The sequence below is a fragment of the Acomys minous genome (genome assembly GCF_964271855.1).
Source record: "Acomys minous genome assembly, chromosome: 12".
Classification (NCBI taxonomy): Eukaryota; Metazoa; Chordata; class Mammalia; order Rodentia; family Muridae; genus Acomys; species Acomys minous.
Window position 1 is genome coordinate 8,815,476 of NC_140493.1, and position 24,227 is coordinate 8,839,702.

At 42.7% G+C, this 24,227-nt stretch overlaps 1 protein-coding gene across 6 annotated transcripts in view; it reads left to right on the forward strand.

The window, feature by feature from the left end:
• The window catches only part of ADAMTS20 (ADAM metallopeptidase with thrombospondin type 1 motif 20), a 119,501-nt gene that overhangs the window by 44,045 nt on the left and 51,229 nt on the right, over positions 1–24,227 (forward strand). For 2 of the 6 annotated variants that reach the window (XR_014773077.1, XR_014773078.1), the window contains exons 10-22: positions 903–1,044; positions 3,707–3,811; positions 4,938–5,083; positions 6,227–6,408; positions 6,509–6,645; positions 8,986–9,103; positions 11,932–12,027; positions 13,931–14,097; positions 14,239–14,368; positions 19,318–19,444; positions 22,099–22,309; positions 22,474–22,624; positions 23,050–23,214. Coding sequence is in view for 2 of the 6 variants with exons in the window: in XM_084749462.1 (XP_084605588.1) it covers positions 903–1,044; positions 3,707–3,811; positions 4,938–5,083; positions 6,227–6,408; positions 6,509–6,645; positions 8,986–9,103; positions 11,932–12,027; positions 13,931–14,097; positions 14,239–14,368; positions 19,318–19,444; positions 22,099–22,309; positions 22,474–22,638; positions 23,050–23,214 (1,891 nt within the window). In the remaining 4 variants the exon portion in view is untranslated. Of the gene's footprint in view, positions 1–902; positions 1,045–3,706; positions 3,829–4,937; positions 5,084–6,226; positions 6,409–6,508; positions 6,646–8,985; positions 9,104–11,931; positions 12,028–13,930; positions 14,098–14,238; positions 14,369–19,317; positions 19,445–22,098; positions 22,310–22,473; positions 22,639–23,049; positions 23,215–24,227 lie in introns of those variants that run through there. The other 4 variants (XM_084749462.1, XM_084749463.1, XR_014773079.1 and 1 more) reach the window with 3 other exon arrangements.

Below are 24,227 nucleotides of genomic sequence, written 5' to 3' on the forward strand. Positions count from 1 at the left end.
CCGTGAGACAGCTACCACCCTTCTCTGTGTACAGAAGATGAGTCCTGGCTTAGGCAGCTTAAAGAGTTTGTTCACAGCTGGGTTTCCTGGCACACGAATGGACTTACATGTAAGCAAGCCCCAGGAGCCAGGGAGCTCAACTTGGGCTTCCCTCACTCCCCGAGAAGCCTCTTCAGGCAGAGAAGCATTAAAGTTTCTTGACGTGCATTTTTTTGTTGCTGCTGTTTAGAACAGGACACACAGTGCACCTTTATTATTACATTCTGACAGTTTGGAGAACACCTCTGAGATGAAAGGGCACTGAAAGTATGACGTTCATTATATTATGATAGCTTGTCCTTAAGCAGCTCATGTTTACAGCACTGGGGGTGGAGTCCAGGTTCCTGCGCACGTTGTGTGGATGTTCTGCCCCTGAGCTCCATTCTTAGCCTTCCCCTCATGCCACTGTAGCGGCCAGGCCTGAGTGGGGGCCCAGTGCAAATAGCTGTAGCCAGACATCCCCTGCAAAACTGATGCTATCGTTATGTGTAAGAATGCTGCAGGGGCTGGAGAGATGGCTCAGAGGTTAAGAGCACTGACTGCTCTTCTGGAGATCCTGAGTTCAATTCCCAGCAACCACATGGTGGCTCACAACCATCTATAACGTGATCTGATGCCCTCTTCCGGTCTGCAGGTGTACATGGAGGCAGAGCATTGTATACACAATAAATAAATAAATAAATAAAACTTAAAAAAAAAAAAGAGAATGCTTTTTTTGTTGATGTGGCTACAGATTTTATGTTTGTTTGTTTGTTTTTAATAATGGGAAGGTGTGAAAGTGATACTAAGTACGGAAGCCTGGTGGAGACACTAATGTGTATGCAAGTGTATTCATGTTGTCATATCTTCTGCCTTTGGCTCAGCACTGGCCATGGAGAATGCCTTCTTGACAAACCAAATGGAAGAATATATGACCTGTCTCCACAGCTTCCCGGCTCAGTATATGATGGGAACAAACAATGTGAACTTATGTTTGGTCCTGGATCACAAGTGTGTCCCTATTTGGTAAGAAAAATCTTTACCTTTTTCTTTGAAAACCTGCCTGAAAGTAATAGTAAGAATGTATTACAATATATATATATATATATATATATATATATATATATATATATATATATATACACATTTATTTTTGAATGAAAGTGAAATTTGAGTGGCGCTTCATAGAAAGGGCCTAAAACAACGAGAAGCTAAAGCTAGTAGGGGATTTGTTGTGTTTTTGGCACTATGCCAGGTACTTCTAAATTGTCATTCTCCGCTCTCACAGATCCCTGTGACGTATTCCTGCTTGGAAGGTATAGTCACAGCACAGCTATATAATATGAAATTTAAAGATAATGAAATCATTATTGGGGCGAAGAGGTTAAAATGTTGCTTCCTTAGTATTGAGTTGGTTTAAGGGCCTCACAAATAGAATAGAATAGCGTGCCTTTTGAAAGATTTGTTTTATTTTTAATTATCTATTTGGACACATGTCTGCGGGGGGGGCTATGTGTATGTGAGTACAGTGTCCACGGAGTCCAGAAGAGGATGATGGATGCCCTGGAGTTTGAGTTAGAGGAGGAACTGGTTGGTGCGGGTGCTGTGAACTGAACTCCAGTCCACTGAAAGAGAAGTAATCGCTCTTAACCACTGAGCCATCTCTCCAGCCTTTCGAGTCTGTTACACAGATGTAAATGCAAAGGGATTATACTTGTGGCCCATGTTCAGGTATAATCAAAGTAGTCTTTCCAATCTTTGGCAAATTTTCCTAGGTCACACACTTTCACTTTCCATGGAAAGAATGCACTCTAATCCTGTATCAGACCTGCCATCCTGATTTTTTTTTTTTTTGATGTGGTTGTAAAGTTAGGATTTGATTTAAAAAAAAAATGTCAATGCTGTGGTGAATGCATGCCCTACTTTTCTAAGAATAATGGACATTACACTTCACAAAGTTTCCAAGCTGCTCTTTCCTTAATGGAATATGAGGACCTCTGTGGCCAGGAGTATAGACTTACTTTACTTAAATAAGTATATACATGTTGAGAGTCCCCAGCCTAAATATCCAAAATCTGAAATGCTCCAAATCTAAAACTTTCTGACTGGCAGTATGTTAACACAGATGAAAACGTCTCATGTGACCTCACATGACAGGTGACTATGAAAAATACTGGCAAAATTGCTTCCAGTTCTGCATGTAAACAGTTTATATAAAACACACGTGAGTTTTGTCCTTGAGCTTGTATCTCCATGCCAGGATAACTCACCAGTCTCATGAAAAAAAAATCCCAAAGTATAAACAAATTAAAATCCACAAACATCTGACTTCAGTTATTTCAGATATGAGAAAGCTTACCTACATCCCCCAGTGAGCAGCTTAGGGTCACCACACAGAGCAGCGTGTCTTAGCCTGTGGGTATGACCCTAGAATATTCTACATATCAGATGTTTATATTATGACTAACAACAGTAGCAAAGTGATGAAGCAGCAATGAAAATACTTTTATGGTTGGGGGGTCACCACAGCATGAGGAACTGTATTAAAGGGTCATAACATTAGGAAGGTTGAGAACCACTGACAGAGGCTCCCACATAATAGATGCTTTTTGAATGGACCAGTGGAGGCCACTTAACAGCAAAAGTACAGCACTGTAAAGCTTATCCCACATAGTGACTAATACACATCAGACATTGGATTCACAGTCACAATTTTTGTTTATTTATTTATTTGTTTCTTTATTTTAAAACACGGTTTCTCTGTGTAGTTTTGGCTGTCCTGGACTCGCTTTGTAGACTAGGCTGGCCTCGAACTCACAGAGAACCACCTGCCTCTGTCTCCCTGAGTGCTGGGATTACAGGCATGTGCTACCATGCTTGGCAACACAAATCTTAGTAAGCTTAAATATCCACCATGAAACAATGAGCATTTACTTTAGTATTTCACTAGATGGATGCATTTCTTCTGAGGTGATTTAGACACTAGATACACATCAGAAAAAGAAGGACTATCTTGGGTACAGCTCCAATGACTCTGCAGCTTCCTGTCTTGTGAAAACTTTAGAAACATTTGTTAAGAAATTGTAAATTGCACCATACTCCACAGACTAGGAAACACTGGGAAATTTTATAGTATTCCCATGGACTTCGCTAATACATTATTCTGCCATTGCAGCAGGCAGGGAACCTGTGAATAAAGTTCAATGACAAAAATCCCTTCAGGCCAGGCATGGTGGCGCACACCTTTAATCCCAACACTTGGAGAGGCAGAGGCAGGCAGATCGCTGTGAGTTCAAGGCCAGCCTCGTCTACAAAGAGAGTCCAGGACAGCCAAGGCTACACAGAGAAACACTGTCTCAAGAACAACAACAACAATGACAACAACAACAACAACAACAACAGCACTTCACAAAAATGCCTTGCAAGGAAAGGAAGATCATTTATATAACGTAATATTTCCACTTTGACTAATTCCTCTCATTGCTTAATATACTAGTAAAATCTGATTGTTTTCAAATGCTGCCATCTTTGTAGCTGAAACTCTTGACATGAACGTGCCATTTGCTGATTATGTCTAGCTTCCGCCAGGTGCCAGGGAAGGGAGAGGTCACATGGGTTTGTGACACACAGACCTCGTGCCCGCATGTTGATACCTTCTCTGGCTCATCTTCCTGTTGTTGCTCTGCAGAAACAATGTCGGCGCCTGTGGTGCACCAGCGCAGAAGGCGTCCACAAAGGCTGTCGCACACAGCACATGCCGCTGGCCGACGGGACGAGCTGTGGTCCTGGGATGGTAGGTTTTCTCAAAGGGTGAGTCTTGTACCCAGAGCTTCTGGAATGAACATCTGATCTGCGTTTCAGCGCTTTTCATTATTTGCCGTCAGCTGTTGCTCAGCTAGTTGAGATGATTTTATTGCTTTGTCTGTTGGATATAGAATACTGTCAACTGAATTAAATGTCTAATTTTAACTTTGTTCCTATAACTAGTAGATAGGTTTTAAGTTACATATGGTTATGTAAGTAGTTTCTTGGACACACATATTGTATTTTTATTATTAAAATAAATACAGACCATAGAATGCTAAGATATCAGCAGGGCCTCTCAATTATACAGATGCTCTCATTGTGTATATTTTCTTTCCTTAAACTTCAATTGAATGTAATTGATGTGTTAAATGGTGTTCTCAGATCCTTAGTTGTTCTAAATATATTAAAATATATTTTACCCATAAGTGAAGTACATTGTTGTATAATTCGAAGTGAGGCAGTGTGACACCTGCAGCTTCATTCTTTCTCAGGCTTGCTTCCATGGGTTGTGATCTTTGGTGGGTCCCGATGAATTCTTAAATTGTTCTTCTCTACTTCTGTAAATAATGATAGATATATGAGTTTTGATGGGGATTGCACGAAGTATGTAGACTATTTTTGGTAACACAGCTATTTTTATGATATTAATTCTAACAACCCAGAGTCATGGAGAGTCTTTCCCATTGTCTAGCGCCACCTTTGATTTACTGTTTCAAAATCTTTGCAGTTTTTTTTTATTGTAGATATCTTTCATCTCCTCAAGTTAGGTTTATTCATATGTTTGGGCTGTGTGTGTGTGTGTGTGTGTGTGTGTGTGTGAGAGAGAGAGAGAGAGAGAGAGAGAGAGAGAGAGAGAGAGAGAGAGAGAGACAGAGAGACAGAGAGACAGAGAGACAGAGAAAGAGAGAGACAGAGAGAGAGAGGGAGGGACAGAGAGAGACAGAGAGAGGGACAGAGAGACAGAGAGAGAGAGAGAGAGATAATATGTGACAATTGTTGCTGTTTGCTTTCCATGAGATCTTGTTTATCTTTATGCTGCTGTTATAATTACCTTGATGTTTTAACTAGACATACACAAGCCGTTTCTCTTCGTGTGCTTGTTCTGTTTGTAGCACTGCCACCGTGGCCTATGTGTAACCAGAGACATGGAGACCCGTCCTGTGGATGGCGAGTGGGGACCCTGGGGACCCTACAGCTTGTGTTCAAGAACGTGCGGGGGTGGAATCAAAAGCACATCCAGGCTCTGTGACCGTCCCGAGTATGTTTTTTTTATTCACTGTAAATTAAGATTATCTCAAGGACCTGAAAAAAAAAAAAGTCAGTCTGGCTCACTTCTAAAGCTGGAGGTCAGTCTGCATGTTTCGGAGATTCTGAGTCGCTGAGGAATACTTTAAGCCTTACCGCGTTTTACCTTTGTAGAGTCGGACTTAAACTAGGGTTTTATACTTTGAACTGAGACAGCCGATTTCTTCATAGCCTTTGTTTTCTCCTTCAGTGTGTATTTAAGAAGTAAGTAGGAATGGCGATTCTGTAATGGCATCTTCATCTTAGTTTGTTTCACATGAAACCCCCTAGACCTTCCTCCCGTGCTTGGCTCTCTTGCACAGACTTGTCATTGAGTTACTAGCTTTATTCCGTTCTGACGCGCCTCCTTTCCCTCCTCTGCTTCTGTCGTGGATGCGCCTCTTAGCTGAGTAAGTGCCGAGGCATCTCCCCTCATCCAACTCTAGAGCATGCTGAGACCCTAGAAAGATTTTCAGTATATGTTACGTATAGTAACTCATGAGCCAGGTGACACTCTTTGGGCTGGGTAAACTATACATTGTCTTTACTCTCAAAACTTGTGGAGTTTATTTCCAAGAATAAATTGAAACAGTGACAAGCATACATATATGTGTATGTGTGTGTATGTGTGTATACATATATGTCTACATATGTATATATGTGTATACACACACACACATGCATGACAATGATGTGTATGTTTGCCTTGTAACCCAGGTCTGTCTTTGTTGTCTGTACCTCACTACACACCATGCTTTAGTTTTAAAATAGAGTCCCACCATTAGTTCTTGATAATATTGTCAGAACTGTGACTCATTTCTGGTGTGCAGGTCTCAGGTCTACCTACTGGGGGTGTGTGTGTGTATGTGTGTGTGTGTGTGTGTGTGTGTGTATGTGTGTGTGTGTGTGTGTGTGTGTGTGTGCATGCACTATTTTTATGATTCATGTGCCAGAAAGCTACTTAAAGCCCCTTTTATATATTTCTACTTCAATGCTTAAACGTTCAAAGCATGTCAGTGGCCTTTTCTGGTTCTGGAAGAGGATGGGACAATGGTAGAAACAGATGCCAACAGCAATGTCTTACTGATGCACTTTAAACTGTAATGAATTTGACTAGGCCAAGAAACGGAGGAAGGTACTGTGTGGGCCGCAGGATGAAATTTCGATCATGTAACACTGATTCATGTCCAAAAGGCAAGCGAGACTTCCGCGAAAAGCAATGCTCTGACTTTGATGGTAAACATTTCAACATCAACGGCCTGCCTCCTAATGTGCGGTGGCTTCCAAAGTACAGCGGGAGTAAGTAGAGCCATTGCTCCGATATGACGACATTTTGCCGCAGAGAAATGCAGAACTTCGTTGCTCTGCATCCAAACGGTGACTCTTTTTTTTTTTGCAGTTGCCATAAAAGATCGCTGTAAACTCTATTGCCGGGTGGCTGGGACCACCAGCTTCTACCAGCTCAAGGACAGAGTTGCTGATGGCACACCCTGTGGGACTGAGACCAATGACATCTGTGTTCAGGGCCTCTGTCGGGTGAGTAGCCTTGGGTTTGTATTTAAGAACAATGCGTTTCTACTCCTTTTGTAGCAACGTTGTCTCTGTGTCTTCAGAATTTATCCTTATGAATGCCACCAAAGTAGTTTTTGATATCATGCTATCTCTAGGCCTATTTTGTTATGTCGCAGTTCTTTGTGTTATAAGTGGCATATACCTGTATCCTAGGACTCAGGAGGCTGAGGTAAGCCAGTCAGGCCTAGATAGCTGGATCCTGCCTCAGAAACAAAACAAAAGCTACCCCAACTACATTAAGATGGCTGATTTTTGTTTTACTAATGGTATTTATATTGTTATGAAGATGAGGTTGGCTTCTTTAAAACATTAAAAAAAAAAAAAAAGGACTAGATGGTAGAAAAGTGCTTGTGCCTCCCACGGTGAGATGTAACCAGCTCCCCTCCTTACTCTAGGGCTGCGATTCACGTTTCTCCTTATGTTCATCAGCAGTGATTTAGTATTGATTACTTGTGGCTAGGTAGCAGGTACCTAGATAAGATTTTAGCAATGTGAGAAATTACATGCTCAGGATTGGAATGAAGGACAGGAAGATATTTGAGGTGCACTTTTCATCTGAACTTCTTGGAGATTCAAATATGAATTTGAAGCGGAAGAAGCGATGAGATTTGTTTTGCACTTTATAGTCCTTAGAATGGCCTTGAGTAGGAAGTGGGAGGCAGGTAGACCAGTTAGCTGCAGCTGACTGGTGATCTTGGGAGTGTAAGTGGAGTCTGAATATTAAAAGAATGAATGCTGTCTCCAACAACAGTTCTTAACCTTCCTTATGCTGTGACCCTTTAATACAGTTCCCCATGCTGTGGTGACCCCCCAACCATAAAACTATTTTCGTTGCTACTTCATAACTGTAATTTTGCTCCTGTTATGAGCTATCCTGTAAAAGTTTGTGTTTTCCAATGGTCTTAGGCTACCCCTATGATAGGTTGAGGACCCCACAGGTTGAGAACAATGAGTCTAGACAGTAAATGCACTGATGTGAAGCCATGCCTTTGTTTGAAGGGGGACTTCATATGGCCAATTTCAGCTCCCTGTAGCCATGTATGTGTTACCTAAGTGACAATAGCCTGCATCCAAAGGCTTTAGGAGATGCTCAAAGAGACTTAATTTGCTTTTGGGAAATAGCTTTAAGAATACAAAATATTACTCAGAGGCCCCAACACTGTCTACCTTATATAAACAAGCAACGTCGTCAAGTGAAATAAACAAAATATGATAAAGGTGGTGTCTGATCACCTGGATGCATTTGAGTTTCATAAAGTTCATAGATTAAACCTTCACTATGGAGATATTTGTCTTCTGTATAAAATAATTCCACCCAGCAGGATGGCGGGATGGATGGCTCGAGTTCTGTCCCTGGAGCTCACATGATAGAAGGAGAGGCTCTAGTGCACAGCCTGTCCCACCACCCCACTAAATAAAAAAGGAAATGTAGAAGACTATCCACTTGGCATAGGAACTTTTCTGTTCAGGGCACTCAGTTTAGGAGTCTAGTCCACAAAACTAAAGCCCATGCCATGTGCTGAGAGCACCTGTGGGGAAAGCAGCTGTACTTTTCTCTGAAATGCCTAGAAAAACCCTTTAATAGACACATATGTTGAAGATTAATCTGGGGAAATTTGTCCAAGTGTTTATTTGAAATGGGCTTTACCATTTTCTAAGAGTTTCTAAGGCCACTTTTTAAAACAATATAAACAACATATTTTTTGAGTATTCTAATGTGTTGCTAATTCATCTCTTTGAACTATCTTTCTCTAAAAAATGATGTTCTTTTTTTAAAATGTTGCTTTATGTGTATCAGTGTTTTATCTGCTTGTATTTATGTATACCACATGCATATGTTGCCTGCAGAAGCCAGAAGAGGGTGTCAGATCCCCTGGAACCGCAGTTACAGATGGTCATGGGCCACTATGTGGATGCTGGGAATCGAACCCTGGTCCTCTAAGACAGCAGCTAGTGCTCCTCTCCTACCTGTTGAGTCATCTCTCCAACCCTGAATTATTATCTTCAAATGATTGTTAAATATAGGAATCATTGTCCTAATGCAGAGTTCAAGTTCTTGTCTAAGGACATTATTTCAGAAAATTCTGTAAGCCCTTTGAAACACACTGATTTTTTTAGTCCCTGTGAACACAGGTGTTTGCACATTGCTGCCCACCTGGTTCAGTAGCTACTCAGGGAGGCTCTTGTTGCACTGAAGTTCTGCTAGTTGAAATAATCCTTTGAAGAGAACCTTGTATACTTTAAAGCACCATGCACATACTTAGTTGTGTTGATTATATGAATTGTGGTAATTGTGTTTTGAAGCAAGCTGGCTGTGATCATGTGTTAAACTCCAAGGCCAAGAGAGACAAATGTGGAGTGTGTGGTGGCGATAACTCTTCGTGCCAGACCCTGGCAGGTGTCTTCAACAGTGCACATTATGGTAAGCTGCTGGGTGTGCTTGCCTCCAGTTGTCCCTTTTATGTGAGCTAGTGCTCTGCGGTAGAATGGGGGGAAGGTAAGTCGGGGTACAGCAGTGATGCTGTGTTGTAGCCTGTGTACTCTGTGTCAACCAAAAATGTCCAACCGTAGAAATCAAATCTTGATCCAGCTATGGTGTTTGAATTACTGAATCCACTTGCCCAAGATGGACCTGGTTTTATGTTCTTGTTGTCTTTGTTTCTGAGGAGAGGTTCAATGTGTCCCAGACTGGCCTGCCTCTTATGATCTCCCAACACAGACTTCTCAAGTGCTAGTACTACAGGCATGTGCCTGATGTGCTGGGCCAAGCTCAGGGTTTCTTTTTTTTTTTTTTTAATTATTATTATTAATTTATTCTTGTTACATCTCAATGGTTATCCCATCCCTTGTATCCTCCCATTCTTCCCTCCCTCCCATTTTCCCCTTATTCCCCTCCCCTATGACTGTTCCTGAGGGGGATTTCCTCCCCCTGTATATGCTCATAGGGTATCAAGTCTCTTCTTGGTAACCTGCTGTCCTTCCTCTGAGTGCCACCAGGTCTCCCCATCCAGGGTTTCTTGTATGTTTGGCAAACTTGGTACCAACTGAGACCATCCGCAACGCTGTCCAAGTTTTGATAAACAACAACAACAATAACAACAAACTCCCCAAAACAAAACAGATGCATTAATGAAAACCAAACAGTAAATCCAGTAGAATTTGACCGTGGTGTGTGAGTGTTCTTCAAGTGTTGGAGACCTTTAAACAATGTTTCTGCAAGTTAGAGTGTGTACACTTAGGACTTTTTCTGGGAAACTTGCTCCAAGTAGCATTACAGTTCCAATAAATACTTGGCCATGGTTTCCATTTTTATTTAAAATCGGTTATTTCACAATGTTAAGACTCAGATAGCTTCCATTTTAAATTTTTTGGGAAAAGATTCTTTCTTTGAATAATGATACAAACAGACCCTTAAAACTGTTCCTTGTACAGTAAAAATTTATTCCTTACGCTGTTATGATTATGTTCATACAGCTGAGCTCATGATGCTAAAGGAACTCATCTGATTAAAAGTGTAACACAAGAGTAAATTTTTATATTTTTCTCATTGTGAGACTCATAGAGCATTTCCTATTTTAAAGTGCGCACGTGAGATCGTCATGGGTGCTACTGATATTCCCCTAGTTTATCTCATGTGAGCTATGACCTTGGATCCCCATCCGTAAACGCTGACACGCACTTGTCATAGACTGCAGTTACTAAAAAACACTTTACATCACAAAACCACACATATCAAATTAGAACTGAATACTTAACCTTTGTGAACATTACTTTACAAATGGAAAACCTTGTGCAGAACATTTGCAGGGTGGGGATAACGTTTACCACTTCTGCCCCCTGGTGGCTGCCTTTGTCCTGACACCTATTCAATGCCTTAGGCTTGCTTTGCAGAAGGGTGGTGGAGACTGGTAGACTTTGGTGAGGCCCTTTGATGGTGAGAGTTGTCTCGGTTAAAATTCATCTGGGAGGTTATCACCTGTCAGATACCAGAGTAGTCAAACTGTTCTCTTTATGTTAAGTTGTGACACTTCAAAGAGATAAGTCAGGCTGTTCTAAAGGCCTACAGGTGATCTGGCACCGTCATCTTGAAATGAATGTGATCATGGTACAGTATTTTCAAATGTAATGCATAAGACAAATTACAACTCGATTTTAAAAGGGACAAGAAAAACCCCAGAGTGATATCTCTGGAGCACGCTGGGTTCTGTGCTTTACCTGGGGGGTTTTCTAGCTATGTGGGTGTTCTTAGTGCCAGGAAAAGTTTCTTTTTTCTTGTTCAGTGGGCATTTTATACTGAGTTTTCTCTTTAAGAGGCGCTAATATTGCAGAACTGTGTCCAGCAAACTTTCCTCTCACTCCAGTGAATTTCTTACTTTTCTCGTAGCAGATGCTGATAGACTCTTAAAAGTAATGTACAATTTGGACGTAAACATAGAGATTCTTGTTTGTAGTACAAACTAAAAGCTTAAGAAAAAAATTTAAGTTTCTTATTATTGTTTCTTAATAATAAAATTTGTGTGGCTAATTAGTCTCCATAAACATATGTCAGTGACCCTGATATTCCTAGATTTTTGGATGCACTTAAAGTCCTGGATTCTAAATGTGTTGGATTGAGGTAAATAAATATTCTCTGATACATTCCGAATTTCAGAGGTAGTAAAAAAACAAAAAAACAAAACAAAAAAACAAACCAAAACAAAACCAAAAATGAAATGTTGGACTTTAAGAATCTCCAGGTTGGGGCTGAAGACATGGCACAGAAGCCTAGCTCCTTTTTCTCTTTCTTTCTCTATTATAATTTATTCACATTACATCCTGATTGTTATCCCCTCACTTGTATCTTCCTGGTCCCACCCCCCCTCCCTTTTCTGCTCTACCTGAGTTCAGTTCTCAGCACCCACATCAGGTGGCTAACAGATACCTTAACTCTGCTTCCAGATGTCTGAAATCCTCTTCTGGTCACTGCAGGCACCCCCACTTCCCTGACACAAACATACACAAAAAATAAAAATAAAAACCTAAGAAGAAACAGAGTTTCCAAGTTTGTGTATTTGGTGCAGTTACCTTCATCCCAGTCTTGCATGATGTGTAAAGTGTAGTTTCAGATGGGAAAAAAACCCCACTTAATTGCATTTTAAATACTATAAAGAAATGATAAGTGCCATATCCTGTCTTGCAGCTATTTGGTGGCAATAGTTGATCAAACGTCTGAGTTTTGTGAATTTTTACGTGTGCAAAACTATATTGTAGGTTACAATGTCATTGTAAAGATTCCCGCGGGGGCGACAAACATTGAAATTCTTCAGCACAGCTACTCTGGAAGGCCGGAGGACGACAATTATCTTGGTAAACATATGTAGTCGTTAGTAGTGGATGGTGGCTTGTGTGCAATTTCTTGGAGGTCTGCGTTTGAGGTAGCTCTATCTACACCTTTAAACTACACAACATATTTCATTTTGGAAGAAAAAAAAAGAAATAATAGAAGAAGCCAAAGTTGTATTCAATTAAAGTTGCATGTATATTCAGAATAAAATTCTCTTTTCTCTAATGCTCATTGAAGTGCTCTTTGGCTATCCTTAAATTTTTTATTTTTTATTTATTTTTGCCATGTAGTAAAAGTATAATTCTTCTGTAAATAACCGATTTTATATTCTGAGATATTACTGAATATGGTCATTGTGTAATTCTTATGTATAAACACACTTTTGTTACTTTAAAAAAAATATCTTTCTGATTTGGAGGATTTTGGTTAGGTGGACACAGGCCTTTCTGTTCCATAGGACGGACATCAAACTTCACCTGTTCTTTGGTGTAATCAGTAAATCTGCTTCTGCCATGAGCATCAGTAATTTGTGTAACTTGGGCGAGGTTCCCAGAATTCCAACTACATATTTTCTCCAAGATTCCATTTCAGGTCCTATTGAAATTTTAACACAAGTAAAAATTAAGAGAGAAGCGTTTGTTTAGCATAAGGTCTTGGTATTATAAAATTCAGAGTGTTCCAGGGGGCTGAGAATGAAAGTAAATAGGCAAATCACTTACAATTCACGTACTTATACACACATTCTAGATTTGATTGTGGCTAATTGCCTGTTAGGGCAGAAGGATTTACTAAGCCTAGAGACTGATGTAGAGGCTCGTGTGAGATCACGTGGCAATCAACGGGAGTGCCTTGAACAGTCAGTCCCTTTACCACCGCACTGCTTACGGACTTCATGCAACTCTGTACTTAAACATAGCAAGTTATGAATACACATGTTATCATACACACATGTTCATGTTTGACAGGTGTCTTAGTTAATCTTCCCGTTGCTGTGCTAAAAATACCCTGACAAAAGAAATTTAAGAGAAAAGAGTTTGTTCTGGCCTGCATTTGAAGGGTGTGGTCTGCCGTCCTGGCGACAGGAGCTCAAGGGAGCTGGTGACCTTCCAGCCACAGCCAGAAGGCAGAGAATCATGGCTCGTTATGCTCAGCTAGCATTCTCCTTTCTGTGCAGACTGGACCCAAGCCTCGGAATGAGGCTGCTCAGGGCTAGCGAAACCTAAGCTCGGTAAGCCTAGTCAAGATGGTCCTCCGCTGGCACGGCTGGTGGCTTACGGAGTCCAGATCCCTTCTCTCAGGAAGCTTGCCTTCTAGGTGGTTCTAGATAGCATCAAGTTGATAATATTAATGGTCACCAGGGTTTGTATCAGTTCCTTCCAACAGGAAAGAGAATAAACGGGGCTAGGAAAGGAAGATAGGAATGTTATTTTGAGACGAGCCGCGTGCATCAGGGATGATCAAGAGCCTCTTTGTGAATAACTGTGGGTGTTTCTGTGGGGACGGTGTACTTGGCCCTAAAATGTTAAGGCTTTGGACATTTGCTCCAAATTAAGCATAAATGGAATGCAGACGGGCTGTTCTTTGCTTTCTGTTTGGTGACTCTTTACTTGGGTGCTCTGCGTGCCCGCACCCCGGTTCCTCCTGTTTCTCCTCTTCCTGTGTGTCCTTCCTGTTTTGTGCCTCTGAGGAGGTTCCAGGACACAACGGGGTAGGGTGACTCTGTCTTAGTATATCTGGTTGCTGTGTTGAGGTTTTCTTACTTGCAGATTAGAGACACCAGAGCACAGTCAAGTGGTTTATTTCCTTTGCATCAATTTGTATTTGCTTTCTTGAGAAAAGAGTTTGAATTAAAAAGTGAAGAAAGTTGCTTCCATCCCATTTTCTGGGTCCAGCTGTCTCCTGAGCTGCACTGTTCCTGTTTTACAGCATTATCTGACACTCACGGGAACTTTCTTCTGAATGGTAACTTCGTTGTAAGTATGGCGAAGAAAGAAATCAACATCCAGGGAGCTATCGTTGAATACAGTGGATCAAACAACTCGATTGAAAGAATTAATAGCACTGACCGGCTGGAAGCCGAGCTGATTCTGCAGGTAACGGCCTGTAGTCAGCGGTGAGACTTAGCTCAAGTCTCATCAGTGGACTAGTTAAAAGCTTAACGTTGCCAGTTATAAAAACAATGTCTTCAGAGTTAATTTGTAAGTTAACTGTGTGTTCCTCTGTATTTTATTGAGGTGTTGTGTGTGGGTAATTTATACAACCCTGACGTGCACTATTCCTTCAACGTCCCCATTGAGAAGAGGAGCAATCAGTTCTCCTGGGATCCATATGGGCCGTGGCAAGACTGTACCAAAATGTGCCAAGGTAGCGTGGCCTTAGATAACAGACCAAGTCTATGCACGCTGGTATTGTCTGCTTCCTTTTAAGTCTGGCTGGCTAGTGAGTCCTTCCAAACATGGAGCGATAGGCAAGTGAGTGCCCTGCCTCTGTCCCTTCATCTCGGTCTGTCTTTTTTCCTTAACCATTCCACCAGCTCTGTTGTTTTCAATGTTCTTCACTGTTTCTTTCTCTCCTCTCCCTCTAGTTTTCAAGGGTGGTCATTCCCCTCCACACATTTCCCCCCCTCCCTTAGAATCCTATCTGTCTCTTATTGTTGCAATGTCAAGCATCAAATTTGTTTCCCTTTCTTGGACCTGAGAAAATACATTTGCAGAGAGCAAATCAGGGCCGTGTACAGCAGAGGAGAGACCATGGAGATAATAGAGCCGCGGCGTGGTCAGTAATTGTGGGTGCGTTACGACGTGATGGACGGTGTACAGCAGAGGGGAGACCATCGAGATAGTAGAGCGTTACGACGGGATGCTATGCTCAGAGCGGGCGATGTTTGCCGAGGGACTGTTCTGGTTCGGATTACTAAGAGCCAGATTTTTGTATTCAGATACAAGGAGATGTCCTCATGCAAATGCGGTGCCGTGGCTATTCAAGGTGATTCCCCCAGAAAAGGTAGAGGAGGTTGTAGAGTGTGGCAACTGAGGCACAAAGTTTGTGTAGAATGGAGCGTGAGAGGACCAGATGGAAGGAAGCTCAGAGCAGCCTTCAGGTGAGAAAGGGCGGGAGGTCATCTGATCATCGCACCTGACAGGTGATACAGGAGCAGTGGTGCTCTCCAGGAAAGGGTGCTTGTCTCTGTCCTTTGGTGTTGGGCAGAGATGCTCAGGATGATCACAGGAGAGGTGTTCCTGTCATTGTGTGGGGTGGGTGCTCAGAAGGGACACAGTAGTAGGTGACACCACATCAACTGGGATAAATGCTAGAGTAAAAACAGCACACTGCCAACAGCAGGTGTCTTAGGGGTGTCTATCCTGTGATGAAACATCATGACCAAAAGGAACCTGGACTGGGAGGCACCACCCACCATGGGCTTTGGCCTCCCAATTCACTCATCAGTCAAGAACATGAATGTCCCATGGTCTTGCCTCCTGGCCAACCTTTTCTTAGTTGAGCTTTTCCCCCTCTCAGATGGCTCTAGCTTGTGTCAAATCTAACCACTGCACTGGGGAAGGTCAAGGGGTTGTTTTGACAAAGAGGCCTTGGGTGGGCTCTGCAGAAAGCAAGTGGACTTCAGGGATGTGGGACCAGCCATACTGCACTGCAAGCGTGAACAGATGGGAAGGTGTGCGGCTGTGGGCATAGGAAGACAGGTCAAGCAACAGGTGAACAAAGAAAGAATCTAGAATGCAGCAGGTGCTTTAGGAAGAGCTTCCGGGAAGCTATGGGAAGGAAAATGGCACCAGTGAATTCCTTTTACCATCGAATCCTGTGACTAGATTCTCAGCTCTGTGTAAACCCTGTGGCCTGCTGTTTATTTTTCTGTGTTCTGAAAGTAGCCCGTACTCAAGGCTTTAGTTAAGTTGTGTGTTTTTGTCTTAGAATTTTCTTAGGCTAATTTTTCAGCACTAACTCTTCTTTATCTTTGTAATATCCCTCTTTGCTGCTGTGCTCATGAATTTGTCTTGTCTTGGGCTCATTGGGTAGCTTCCCTCTTGAGGCACCCCTTCAATATTATCCTGAGGATGCTCCCCAGATTTCCTTTAATCTTGCAGGTCCAACTTGTATCTACCTCTCTCCTTAGGGGAAGTGGACCTCACTTCGGTATGTTTTGGAGAAGGGAAGGTAACCCAGGGGGTGCTTACCACCTCTGAAATGCGTGTCCAGTTCTTTAGCGGTGTAGACTCTAGATAGACAACGTGTTTTTAGACACAAGGAGGCCTCGCCCTTTGGCTGCTTCTTCAGCTTGCTCTCTGCTTCCCTGTGCTTTTTTTTTTTTAATTTTTTTTTTAATTCCAGGTAAAACACATTATACAAATCATCAGATTATTATGAAAGGAGCCCACTAATTATAGAAGAAACATTATTTAATAACATGAGAATTAAGGATCTCATTTCAACAGTCTTTGAGCATTGCAGCTACACATAACCAGGGCAACCTCCCTGTGCTTTTATGGGGTTATTTCCCACTCTTGGAGCTTTCTGAATCCTCTCCTGAGTTCCAATGATGTCAGAGAACAGGATGCACTGTTCTGTCCTGTGTGGCTTGCAGGGGGCGGGCAACCAGGGAAACAGGGAAATGAAGAAAGGGCAGCCACAGGCATACGCATTGAAAAGCTGGGGTTGGTCAGAGCCAGGCTCAGTCTGATGGAGCAGCACCAACTATGCAACAGCCCAGGAGCCCAGCATGTGTACTGTGTACAGGGTGAGAAGGTGGTGTCGCTAGTGTCCCAGGGAGGTCTCTGTAGTAGAGTGCTCTTGGGCTGTGGCTATCTATGTGGGAGGAAGCTGTAGCCCATGGTTTACGAGCACCCTGTCCACATCTGCACATGGACCAGAGGAAGGCTTCGTCAGTTTCCAGGGCTCTCAGGTGCTGATCTCTGACAACAATAGGCATCTACTTGGGGCTTCTTCAGTTGCCTATATGGGTCCCTTGATGTGGTCTTCTTTCTTATTTTTTTCCTTATGACAATCGTTTTGGAAATGGAGAAGGATTTGTGTGTGTGTGTGTGTGTGTGTGTGTGTGTGTGTGTATGTGTGTGTGTGTGTAATGATTTTCGCACACCTGTTTTCACCTCTCTGACGTTTGAGTTATTTGAAGGTGAAACATCTTAAATTAATAATAAGATTAATAATGTCTTGTCTTCAGCTTCCTTGTTTAGCAGCTCTAGCCATTCCTGTTTCCTGCTCTTGTGTTTGAGGCTTCCTGAAATCCCTGTTGATACTTTTTAATATTTAAGAACTAAAATTGCCTTCCGGATCACATGACTCCCTTGGGAGAAGACCCTAAAGTCAGTTGGTCATTCTTTCCTGGGGAACAGTCCCCTGAGAGAGAGAAAAGTCTTTCTTTCCTGTCTTCCTGTGGTCATGATGGGGGAAATGGAATTATCCAGGATCAAGTGCACGTGGAGAGTGTGGTAGGCTGGGATGTCATCCCTGTGTGAGAGCGGCTTCCTGACTCAACCTGCTCCTGTCTTGTGTGATCCATCTTTTCTGTGCTGCGTGCTCTCCTCATCTAGAATGTTCTGTCCAGGATGGCAGCCGCAAGCCATATCTGACCAGTCTGTTTTAATGTGCTATATGCGTGAACTACCCATAAGGGTTTGAAGATTAAAACAAAAAGAAGAAAGCAAAATATATTTTAATATTTTTAATATTAATAAGCCAAAATAATCAAAATTGATACACCTGGGGTTAATTATGAAAGCCATTACAATTAATTTTGCTAGTATCATTTTTGTGTTGCTGTGATTACAGAAAGTACAAAGTGACATTTGTGGCTCACAGGCTGCTCTTAGTGACTAGAGAAGTAGTAATTTAACTGTCGTTCAACTATGATTTTTAATCCATTATTTGTTGTGCGTTCCTACTCCGTATGTATTCATCCGCCTTGGCTCTGTTAACAGCATTTACCATTCACTTTTCATCTTCATAATTTCCTCTTCTCGTCTGTTTCGTTTCCTTTCTTTATTTTCTTTTTCTTCTTTACACATGTGCCTTTCAGACATTATTTACATTTATTTTAAAGAGGGCTTAGAACAGATCCGAGATAAACACATATTCGTGTTTAGTTAAGTGGGAGTACAAAGTTGAGCGGTCAGAAAACAGAAATTTGATCATGGCCCTGAGTGCTTCGACTCTCGCTCGAGTAGGATGTGGAGTGAGGGTGCACCGGCCTCCCCTGAGCACTGGTAGTTTGCTTTGTGTCTGGGCTTGTGTAGAAATAGCTTCCCGGTATCTGCGCGATGAGCCACGGCATCTGCGCAGTGAGCCACGGCATCTGCGCAGTGAGCCACGGCAATCGTCAGTCAGACCATGCTTCGGGGTTCGTCGCCACGCCTTTCTCTGAGTAACTAAGATCTCCATCCACGCCCTCAGAACAAAACAGACTCTACTTTTAGAGCAGCTTTAGTTCTAGCAAACAGCGGAAGTACAGAAGAGCCGAACATTCTAGTCTTCCCCGCTCTGCCGGCTCCCTCTTTCTCCCCACCGATCTGCTATGCATGTTTGCATCCGTTGGACGCGTGTATAACTGAGGAGCCAGTTCAGAGGCCTGTAGTTTACACTAGAGTTTCTTCATCATACTGTGAATTCTGTGGGCTTTGACAAACGAATGATGGCGTGTTTTCACATTCCAGTGTCGCGGTGAGGAGTTTCACAGCCCCTCCCCCCACCCCCACCCCCCGACGCCCCCAAGCCTCACCTTCCCATTCTGTCCTCCACGACCTGTGAAACTATTAATCTTTGTGTTACTTCTCCTTACCTTCCATATTCATGATGCCTGTCTGAAAGGGTGGCCCCATACGGACGGTACTGTTCTAAAGGCTGAGGGAAAGGACACAAGCTCGTCGTAGGCCACATCCCCTCCAGTCAGCTCACATAAGTGTTATTCCGTCAGCGATGGAAGCTCTCATAACACAGGACATATTAGAAAGTAGCCCAGTGATCGAGTGTGACATGACATCCTTGCTAGCCCCAGCCCTACCTGCCAACCCCTCTGTTGCGGAGGTGAATAATTTTTACTCCATACCTGGCCCATCTTCCTTTTGGCCTCCTTGCTGAACAAATTCCCCCTCCCCCAACCCCCAACCCCAGCTATTGAGGATTCTGCTTATAAAAAGTAACTCCTGATAAGATTAATGCACCAGGGAGCCTGAGAGAGTGCTACCAGAACTTTCTACCGTCCTCACTGAGTCGTTTAGCCTAGTTATGATGGTTGCTGAATTTTTCTTTAATTTTTCATTTTTCATTTCTCTCTGGCCAAGGTCTTCATAGAAGAAAAATTGCCTGCATACGTAAGAGCGACCATGCGGTTGTGTCTGATCAGAGCTGTGACCACTTACCGCTGCCACTGTTTGTGACTGAAAAGTGCAACACAGACTGTGAACTCAGGTAAAAAATGTAGCCTAGGATGTAACCAGATTGTAATGATGATGAACGGATCGCCAGATAAGACCCTCAGCACAGCACCTCACGCAAAGCCAGCGGACCTTATCGCTTAGAACTCTTGGGCTCACTGATCCGTGCTCATGAACAGTAACTCATCTGACTTTTGAATTCACAGTGATAGCTAAATGCCCGTGTTTAGGCCTCACCTTTTGTGTACGGCGTGGAAGCGCTTTATCCCTTAAAACAAATTTAGATAAAAATCTAACCTGAAAAGCCATGGTTTAAAGATTTGAATTGGTAGGTCCATGTTGCGTGACTCTGTAGTTCCAACTGAAATTAGGACCCAATAAACATGTAATATTTGAGAATGAGAAAATACAGATTGAGCTCCCTGATATAGTAGAGTTTAATTAATATGTGAATATTCCTAAGGGAATTGCAAACAAGTTCGTACTTCTCCCAAGCTCTAAACTTCTTACTTGTTGGTGCGTGAGTGTGAGTGCACAGGTGTGTGATTACCCACTACACTCATATAAGGTAAAAACAAAACCCCCACAACTTCATATTCCAGTGAAAGAAACTACATTTTGGCAGGTGAAACTTACTATTCAGAGATAGGCAAGACTTCTCCCCCATGCATGAAGAGTGAGAATTTGGATATACTGCGGCATTGTGTGAAAGGACGTAAGAAAAGTCTGGCCAGAAGGCATGGCGCACAGTGGAGTCAGTCCTTAAGAAATGAGGACTCAAGCCCGTGCTCCATTACACCAGTGTGCACGTATTGCCTAAGGCATCACCAAGCTATGATTGAGATATTTTGCTAAAGTTACTATCTTTACTTAATGAGCAATTTTTAAAAATTGTTTCTAAATAGAGAATACAGGAATTAATTAGAGGTGGTGGCATACTTCACAAGAAAACTATTTTGCCGACTTTCAAAGGCTGTACCTTACCTGCTGTGGTAAGATTCCCAGAGCTCCCCTGTTCATATGCCAACGTTTGGCCTGGGGTTTGCAGAGGAGAAGACTGCTGGGCTGTCCTTGTAACCCATGGAGTCTTAAGTCTACCACAAGTGCCAGTCGTGAGTAAAGCCAGCTGCTCTCAAGAAAACTCTCTGTTCTAGGACACACCTCCAGTGTTGCCACAAACAGACTGAGACCAATATGCATATAGTATTTTTAAAATTTTATTTTATTTATGTATTTATCAAATGTAGGAGTGCTCTGTCTGCATGTGCACACAAGTGGCAGAAGAGGGCATCAGATCCCAGTATAGATGGTTGTGAGCCACCATGTGGGTGCTGGGAATCGAACTCAGGACCTCTGGAAGAGTAGCCAGTGCTTTTAACCTCTGAGCCATCTCTCCAGCCTGCATAGTGTTACTTTTATATAGTTTTAGAATAACTAATATTTCATTTGGAAGATGGTAAGATCATACAAATACACACACACACACACACACACACACACAGAAAGAGGGAGAGAGAGAGAGAGAGAGAGAGAGAGAGAGAGAGAGAGAACCGTTGGAACCCTCTCTTAGCCTCATTTTCCAATACAAGAACTTTTCTTTCTTATAAAATAAATTTTAATTCATTGGACATGAGATACTTATTTTTCTCACCTCCTGCATTTTTCATAAAGTTGATGATGAACCCTAAACTGGTTTTTATCATCTTTCCATGCACTCCTTATCAACATATAGAGAAAGGCAATTCATAAGCTGATTACATCTGAAAACTCACTCTGAGGCCCACGTCAGCTCATCTTGACCTGTCTCCCAGCCCTGGAATGACAGTGCTGCACAGAACCTCACTGCTGCATCCCACCACTTAGGGCTGAGCTGCCCTCCCAAAGTAGCATGTATCACTAGATCAGAAAACACACCCTTTCCTATTACACAGAGTAAGACTAGACAGCATCTTCACTGATCCGGCGGCTTCCAGGTCATATGGAACTCACTGAACCCCACACTTTGTGACAACAGACTTGGGTCAAAGCAAAACAAACAAACCTAAAAACAAAACAAAACAAAAAAACCCTCAAACAACAGCTTTTATTTATTTATTTATTTACTTATTTATTTTTGAGACACTGTCTTACTATATAGCCCAGGCTGTCCCTGAACTTATAACCACCTTGTTGTGAAAATGATTATATACTGAGAGAACCGTTCCAGGTAGTCAAACATGGTAACTCAGTATGGACAATGAGTTCAATGTGATTTTATCTAAAAATTTGCAAAGCTGAAGGAGGGATCTGAGATCCTTGTTAAAAGAAAGCCATCTCTACAGCTTATATTCAGCCACTCAGCTTTGTGTAGAATAATATCAGAAAAGGAAGCTCTTCTTCCAGAGCCTCACTTGAGCTCGCTGAGCCAGGCTCCTGGCATCCGGTGACAAGGTCCCCTGCCCCCTGGTCTGAGGCTCATGGCCAGCCCTCTGGCAGTGGAAGGCCCGGCTCTCCTTCAGACAATATGCAACAGGTGCAATTCAAAAACTTCGCATCCCCAATTCAATGATTTATCAAATAATTTCTAATGGATTATTCTTCACCTCTTAAAAGCTTTAAAAGTTAAGTCACATGATGAACCTTCTAGATCTATTTTTAAATTGCTACTCATGAGCACCACCATTAAATGTAGTACCATCTCCTTTCTAGGTGGCACATCGCTGGCAAAAGTGAATGCTCGTCCCAGTGCGGCCAAGGGCACAGGAGCCTAGACGTTCGCTGCATGAAGTACTCCATGCATAAAGGACAGACCGTCCCAGTAGAGGATCACTACTGCGGTGATCAGCTCAAACCTCCTACTCGAGAGCCATGCCATGGCAGCTGTGTTGTAGCAAGGTGGCACTATTCCGAGTGGTCCCAGGTAAGACCAAAGTTGTCACTTAAGGAAAAAAAAAAAAGCCTCCCCTTTCACGAATTAAATGTTTTTATTTCCCTAAAACATATTTTTGCTAAAATTTTGTGGGGTTTTTTTTTCCTATTCCTAAAAGCCACTGGTTTTTGTTTTGTTTGTTTGTTTTTCATTAGTGTTCCAGGAGTTGCGGAGGAGGGAAAGAGACCAGAGAGTCCTACTGTGTCGATGGCTTTGGCCACCGCCTCGCTGAACGAGAGTGTCAAGAGCTTCCTCGGGTGACACTTGGGGACTGCAATGAGTTTCCTTGTCCCATCTGGGCAACTAGTGAGTGGAGTGAGGTAACAGTAAACACATGGCAGTGGAAACACCGCTGTAATGTCATGCCGTGGAAACGTACAGCCCAAGGCTGTAAAATGCAAATGTATTTATCATAAAAGCAGTAAAAACAAAAGCAAAACAAAACAACCTGTAAAACTGCCTGGTTCTTGGGCTGTTTATAATTATCAGGCCAGCAGTAACATTTACTGATATTTAGTCTATAACCACCTTCATAAACACGCAGTTATTCTACGGCATCGTGGGGGCACACTCTTCAAGGTCAAAGGTTAGCTTTGGATCTTTGTTTCTGGAAGAAACGGGACCTGGGTGGCAGGTGTTAGGGTGGCTGGTTTTACCCTGTGAGTGTCTCTAGAGGAATAGGAAACGGGATCTTTGTGTCCCTTCGTGATGCAGCTGTGTTACCTCCCCAGTGTCCTGTCACCTGTGGAGAAGGGATAAAACAGCGGCAGGTGTGGTGTCAGCTGAGTGAGGAGCACATGAGTGACGGCTTCTGTAATGCCAGCACCAAGCCTGAGTCACTGAGCCCCTGTGAGCTCCGTGCGTGTGCTTCTTGGCATGTCGGACCGTGGGGCTCTGTGAGTACCTGATGGGGGCTTCTCTGCTTCTGCCCGTCTGTATAGAGAATGCCTGGGAAAGTGTAATGATTCACTCTCTTCTTGGGAGACTCAGTGAAATATGGCTTGGTATCACTAGAAATACTAGAAATAATCACTAGAAATAAAGATAGGGGCTAGCAGGATGGCTCAGTGGGTCAAGGCACTTGCTGTAAAAGCCTGGCGTTCTGAGTTTGATCTGTGGAACTTTCATAAAAGTGGAAGGGGAAAACTGACTCCACAGAGCTATTCGATGTCCACATAAGTGCAATGGGCATATGTATGTATAGACAGACAGACAGACAGACAGACAGACACACACACACACACACACCACCACCACCACCACCACCACCACCACCACCACCATCATCATAGAAAAATGCATGTCTGAAATGACCCTTATCGGCAGAATTTTGACATTGCTGATAGGTTTTCTGTGCTTAATATTTCAGCTTTGTCTTTTAGTTTACTTTAACCAAAATGCTGAGAGCATCTGCCTACATCAATTTCCGCAGAGTATAAACGTGTCCAGGTCCAGTGTCTGTGTATGTAGTATTCTCACTATGTTTAGGAGTCTTGCTGGGAGGCCCTGGGGTGAAGGATGCTCAGGCTAGGTGAAGACGGGAATTTCAGTGTCCCATTGAGGCTGCTGTGGCTGATGGAAGGTGCCTCTCATTTCTTTAACTAAAACTGTACTACTTTTTTGATAAGGAACTTAACACGTTAGGTGACAGATGTTCATCAGGCAGGTTTTTGTTACTGAAATTGTGTTGTCTCCTTAACCAGCATAGCAGGTCTCTATTAAGATCTTTATCCTGGCACCTTTAAGACCACATCAGTAATAGTGCATTTGATTAACTGCAGTGGTTAGGTAATAACTGCATAGTAAGTTTGAACAAATAGGCATGCCAATTCCATTTACTGATCACGCGCCTCAAATCTAAATCAAGGGCCAGTCAAAACAGCTACCGAAAGTCCATGACTAGCTCTAT